The sequence below is a fragment of the Leptodactylus fuscus genome, chromosome 7, assembly GCF_031893055.1.
Source record: "Leptodactylus fuscus isolate aLepFus1 chromosome 7, aLepFus1.hap2, whole genome shotgun sequence".
NCBI classification, from domain to species: Eukaryota; Metazoa; Chordata; class Amphibia; order Anura; family Leptodactylidae; genus Leptodactylus; species Leptodactylus fuscus.
In genome coordinates, this window is record NC_134271.1 from 118,408,394 (window position 1) to 118,414,507 (window position 6,114).

The 6,114-nt window shown below is 43.9% G+C and overlaps 1 protein-coding gene across 1 annotated transcript in view; it reads left to right on the top strand.

Annotated features, from left to right (window-relative positions):
• CDIN1 (CDAN1 interacting nuclease 1) overlaps positions 1–5,455 on the top strand; it is a 264,885-nt gene extending 259,430 nt beyond the window's left edge. Inside the window, exon 12 of the mRNA XM_075282935.1 lies at positions 4,837–5,455. Coding sequence (XP_075139036.1) covers positions 4,837–5,029 — 193 coding nt within the window. The 3' untranslated portion in view covers positions 5,030–5,455. The remainder of the gene's footprint in view (positions 1–4,836) is intronic.
• The last annotated feature ends 659 nt before the right edge of the window (positions 5,456–6,114 follow it).

A 6,114-nucleotide genomic window follows, 5' to 3' on the forward strand; every position in this document is an offset into this window, starting at 1 on the left:
CCAAAGGGTGGGAGCCGTACGGGAAACACCCGACTGGCCATGACCTTCCCCAGCAAAATCAGCTGTATTAGGTAGATATGACTTGGAGCAGGATGTGTGAGTAAAAGCAGAGTAAGGGTAAGCTCACACGGGGTTTTTTAGTCAGGATTTTGAGGCCGTATCTGAAATAATTGGGAGACGGTCAGTTCTTTTTTCTGGGAGCCGTTTGTTTCGGAAAAAGAAGCGACATGCTCATTCATTCAGCCGGATTCGCCTCGTGACATCCGCCTGAAGACACTCCCTCCTGACTAGGCCCATTCATTTGGGCCTAATCTGCAGCGCTGCATTGGCATCCAGTCGCATCTACCCGTATTTTGGACTGGAACCTGAGGCGGCCTCTGTGAACTTACCCAAAATCCTGATGGCCCCACCCACAGATGGACAGTTTTCCCTATATTAGTGTGTGGGCGGGGCAAAGTGGACTCTCATTGTCTCTCTTAAGAGTCCGGTCAGGATTTACTCAGCTTTTTAATCAGAAAATCTTGCTCCAAATGATATAAACCTATATACCATAGAGCTACGGTTCTGACCTTCTATTATATCCTGCTCTTAGGGCAGCCAGAATTGTGTATAGTCTGCTCATACGCCTTTTCAGTTGAACTTTACTTCCTGTCACATGTTTGGCTAGCATGGAGTATGAATGAGATGGTTGGCAATATGACGGCAACTACACAGGGCTGGTTTGTAGTCTGTTACCATGGAGACATAAATGTTTTTAAGATAATTTCCAAGTTTGCTTTATATTTCAATTTAGATGGATTGAAATCGTTATAAGATAGTTGCGAAAATGGACTGCACGTACAGGGATAGACCCATATTTGATGTTTTGACAGCAGACTTGAAGGGTCCCTTTAAACCTCAGTATGGTTTGTCAAGATATACTGGAAAACAAATTCATCATAGACATTGTGGCTATATAGGGGGCAACATGGTGGCTCAGTGGTTAGCACTGCAGCCTTGGGTTCGAATCCTGCCAGGAACAATATCTGCAAGGAGTTTGTATGTTCTCCCCATGTTTGCGTGGATTTCCTCCCATTCTACAAAGACATACTGATAGGGAAAAAAATGTACATTGTGAGCTCTATATGGAGTTCATAATCTACATAAAATATATATATATATATATATATATATATATATATATATATATATATATATATATATATAAAAAGAGATTTTGGCTATACCATCAAAGCCATGACATTAATGTGAACAAACCTCACCTGAGCTTTACCATCAGGTTGGGATTGGCCATGATGAAAAAATTGCCAGTATAAAATAAATTGCCTTCCCAGATAAGGGACTCCTGCGACATACATGTTGTATTTGGCCAGGTTCCCACGGTCCTTGAGCTGTCAGCTTTTGATATGGCAGTAGATGTAGTTCCCATAGAGTAACAGAAGGCTGTCGGCACATTCCCATCAAGATATCAAACTAGTGGACTCTCCCAAATATAGCTAGTCAGGCAGTTCAAGTTGCATAAAGAAAACATAGTCACTTGTTTTAGGTTCTGTTCACATTGGTGTTGTGGTATGCCTTTATAAAGGAAACCATAACACAACACAACCTGCCTGGTAGACCATTTCAGTACACCCGAAATGACAGCTCAACCAGTCATTGGGTACAGTGGTGCCCCACTTCAGCGGGTTGGCTGAGCAGTCATATCCTGTAGGAAACCCCAACTACCATGTAATACCGCATGTCACTTGTACAGGGGGAGATGTACAGCTGGACGTAGATTCTGGGTTTGGACCCACTTTCAGAAAAGTTTGGTGATCTCTGTCACTGTATTCATCAAAATAGCTTAGATTGTTTCCTAATTTCTATTTCCTATACTGAATGACTATTTTTTAGCCTGTATATTTCTGTCGAGTAACTCTTGTGATTACAATATGCCTTTTTTTTTTTTCCCGGAAAATGTTTTGTTGTGGTTTTGACGTGACAGGCAGTGAACAGGTTAACCTCTGGGTAACTCGGGTTTGGGTGGTTTAACTTCTGATTAGTTTAAAAAGACAGACTATTGCTATGAAATTTAACTTCCTTGCTGTTGAAAGCCCCGCCATAAATCCACGTATAAACTGTTACATGACATTGCAGTGAACTCAACGGTTCACATTGTAACAGGCATCTTCCCCACCCCCCACCCCTCCCGCAGTGTTTTCTTTGGCAGGATCCCCCAGCAGGCTCTCGTAAATCACCTGGTGAACCCTTGCTCATACTAAGCTGGGGGACGGCTTCCAGTGATGAAGCTCCATGAACTCGACTTTATTGATGGCCTAAACTGTTGTGAAATGGGTCCGGGATGCGGTGTGGCCTTGAGAAGAAACACCATTGGTGGAATCTTTCAGGACAAATTTTTTAGCACCGATTGGTAATACGTTGTTCAATACTTGGTCACTTACAGTGTGGCAGAAAACTTGGAAAAAACGTACATACAACTAGATATAGACTATGGAGCTAAATAACAAAACAGCTGCAGACACTGCAGTAACAAGTTAGTCATGTATGACGGTGCCTGAATATCTCCTGAAAAACTACATTTTTTGTTGCAGTTTTTTGAGCCGAAGCAAAGTGTGGCTCAGTGGTTAGCACTGCAGCCTTGCCAACTGGAGACCTGGGTTCAGTGGCGTGGCTAGGAATGGCGGGGCCCCGTGGCGAACTTTTGACATGCCCCCCCCCCCCCCCCGACTGACGCCGAAGACCTCGACCGCCCCCCTCCTACGCATTCCTGCGCGTTCTATTATGCCCCATAGTGGCCCCTTCACACAGTATTATCCCCCATAGTGGCCCCTGCACATAGTATTATACCCCATAGTGGCCCCTGCACACAGTATTATGTCCCTTAGTGGCCCCTGCACTCAGTATTATCCCCAATAGTGGCTCCTTCACACAGTATTATCCCCCAGAGTGGCCCCTGCACATAGTATTATCCCCCAGATTGGCCCCTGCACATAGTATTATCCCCCATAGTGGCCCCTGCACACAGTATTATGTCCTATAGTGGCCCCTGCACACAGTATTATGTCCCTCAGTGGCCCCTGCACATAGTATTATGTCCCTTAGTGGCCCCTGCACACAGTATTATCCCCAATAGTGTTCCATGCACACAGTATTATGTCCCACTGTGGAAACCCATAAACAATTATTATACTCTGGGGTCTTTTCAGACCCCAGAGTATAATAATCGGAGACCCGGGGGAATAAAAACATAAAAAACTACTGTTACTTACCTGTCCCCCGGCTCCTACGCTGTCGGCCTCTGCTGCCATCCTTGTTCAATTATGTCGGACGTCACATGACCCGGGACGCAGGCCGGGTTCATGTGACGTCAGACAAGTAGGAAGGAGGCCTGGCAGGATCGTGGAGAGGTAAGTAACAGTGTTTTTTATGTTTCTTAACTCTCCCGGTCCGCCGATCATTATACTCTGGGGTCCGAAAAGACCCCCCGAGTATAATAATAGCAGCTGTCACCGGGCCCCTAATGTCCCGGGCCCTGTGGCAGCTGCTTCTGCTGCTATGGCGGTAGTTACGCCACTGCCTGGGTTGGAATCTGACCAAAGACCATATCTGCAAGGAGTTTGTACATTCTCCCCGTGTTTTCGTGGGTTACTTCAGTTTCCTCCAACACTCCAAAGACATACTGAAAGGGAATATAGATTGTGATCCCTGTATGGGACAGTCACTGACCGATTGCAGAATATGATGGGGCTATAGAAGTAAGCAAAATAAATAAAAAGAATTGGATATATAAAGAAATTTATACTTCTCCCTTCAACTAAATCCACGACTGATTCTGGCTCGAAAACTGTAGAAAAAACTACAACAAACAGGGCATCTTTTCCACAACGTATGGCCTTAGAATGAAGTGGTTTTCCTAAGAAAATGTTTTAACCCATGCATGCATCAACATTAGTAACAACATGTACATGGAGAAGGGAAATAGGTCACGTGTTGAATGTACGATACGTGATCTACTAGGATAAAACAAGAGAGAGGGTCACGTGGACCTAATAGGATCACAAAAATGTTAATGCTTTTGTATTATAAAATACCGCTACTTGGCATTTTTGGCACCATTGAAGAAAATTCTGGAAAACCCCTTTAGAAAGTCCTGAAGTAGGAGAAATATTCTACCGCGAGTCCATCAATGGTGATTTATAGCCTTGCTTCACAAGAATATTCTAAATGAAAAATCTGTGACGGAGCCCTAGAGGAGGCCGGAGTAGTCGGTCCTCTAAGTGTTCTCAGTAGGGGAGAGGGGCGAGTTAAAGCAACCCTCATGTATGTTTATATAAGTGAGGTGAGGTTGATGTGTAGTGCAGCGCTCTGATTGATGGTGATTACTTGTTTATGAACCCGAGGCTGAAGGTCTGAACTTCCTCGAGGGCCAAATAGTTCAGGGGGCTGTTTCCTGAGGCTGCCCGAGGGATCTCTCCATCTGAAAGAGGGAGGAATGGATAGCAGTCGCAGGCAGACAGCCAAGTCTATGTGTAACAAATGCAGAATGATTTTGATATGTAGATCTCATATATTTGTTTTTAAAGTAAAACTGCAGAGATGTAAGACTAAAATTAGATTGCGGTTGACAGCCTCTTCTCTCTGTATTTGTAAAGGCTCCAAACCAAATCTGTTACTACTTTCTGTGGCCGGACAGTCAAAAAAAAAAAAAAAAGTTGTTTTGAAAATAAAAGTTTACTCTATCGCAATGTATTTCATGCATGAGTGGTCATGTCTTCAACCTACGGAAAGGTCCAAGCTTCTAGATCCTCACTAATGTGATCCATGTGTATTTTTCAGGTTTGGACCTGGTCTGGTCATCTACTGGTACGGGTTCATTGAGGAGCTTGACTGCCACCGGGAACGTGGTATAATATTAAAGGACGAGTTTCCGTCTGATATAGTGACACTACATGGCTGCATGTCATTGGGAGAAGAGCAAGGCAAGCAAGTTGGAGAGCGCAAGCCAGAGAAAAGCCAGGAAGCACAGTAATATTTACATACGGGTTTTTACATGTTGAACTCCAGATGAACCGCGGGTTACAGAGCTGTCTTCTCATACAAACACTCAGACAATCAGTTTACCTTCCTTCCCAGCCGCCCTTCTGCCCTGTGCTACAGCCCAAAATCCACGCACTACCTCTAACACCTCTGCTTCTGCAGATGCTCTGCGGACATACACGCTGGCCTTCCTTCCGTCTGCACCCTTTTACCTTGAGCCAAGAGGAAACCAACGCTCTTCTGACGCCCCTTACTGTTATTACTCTACAGATATATTTGCAGAAGACCCGTGTTACTGGGCGTGTGATTCACCCGGGCAATGACAAAGCAAGAAAATAGGAAATTTGTGTAACACTTCCAGTATCGTGCAGGAGAAAGTTGCCAACAGATGACATCTGACCGTCGGGTAGTTATAGAATAAGGACTAAATGTTAATGTAATTAATGTTTTGGTTTTTTTATACAAATAAAGTTTGTTCAGATTTCTAGAATTTTTTGTTCTTGCCTTGTCTGTAGTACATTAGTATGCTTGTGTAGTTTTTGTATGTGTGTTGCTTTCTCCCTCCAGTTGTCAATATTACTCTGTAAAAGATGGCCTGTTATCGTAATCCATTGAAGAATCGCATACAGCATGGGGTGATAGTGTACTTTTGATGATCAGAAGTGTTTGACAAGAGATTTCCCTCAGCGTTGAGAAACTATTTTTGAGATCATGCAATCTTTCTTTTTTATCATTTACAAGGGAAGGATTAGAGGAGTAGCTAAAGGCTCGTGGGCCTTGGTGCAAAAGTTCACTTCAAATTCTGATGGAGACGGACAGAGTTGTTTTTCCTGTCGATTCGGGCCAAAACCTGTCGTAATGAAATTGTGGCTACTACACAAGGCGTTATTCTAGAGAAAAATACCTCTGTGATAACTTGTTATACTTACCAGAGATCAGAAGACCACTATGGCAGTTCTACTATTCCGGCATACTAATGTCCCCATTATTTGCCCTCATATGTGCACATTCCAGACACAAATGTAGGCCCGTTCCAGACCACAGTTGACCTGAGAACCAGACCTGCTGTTGCTGGAA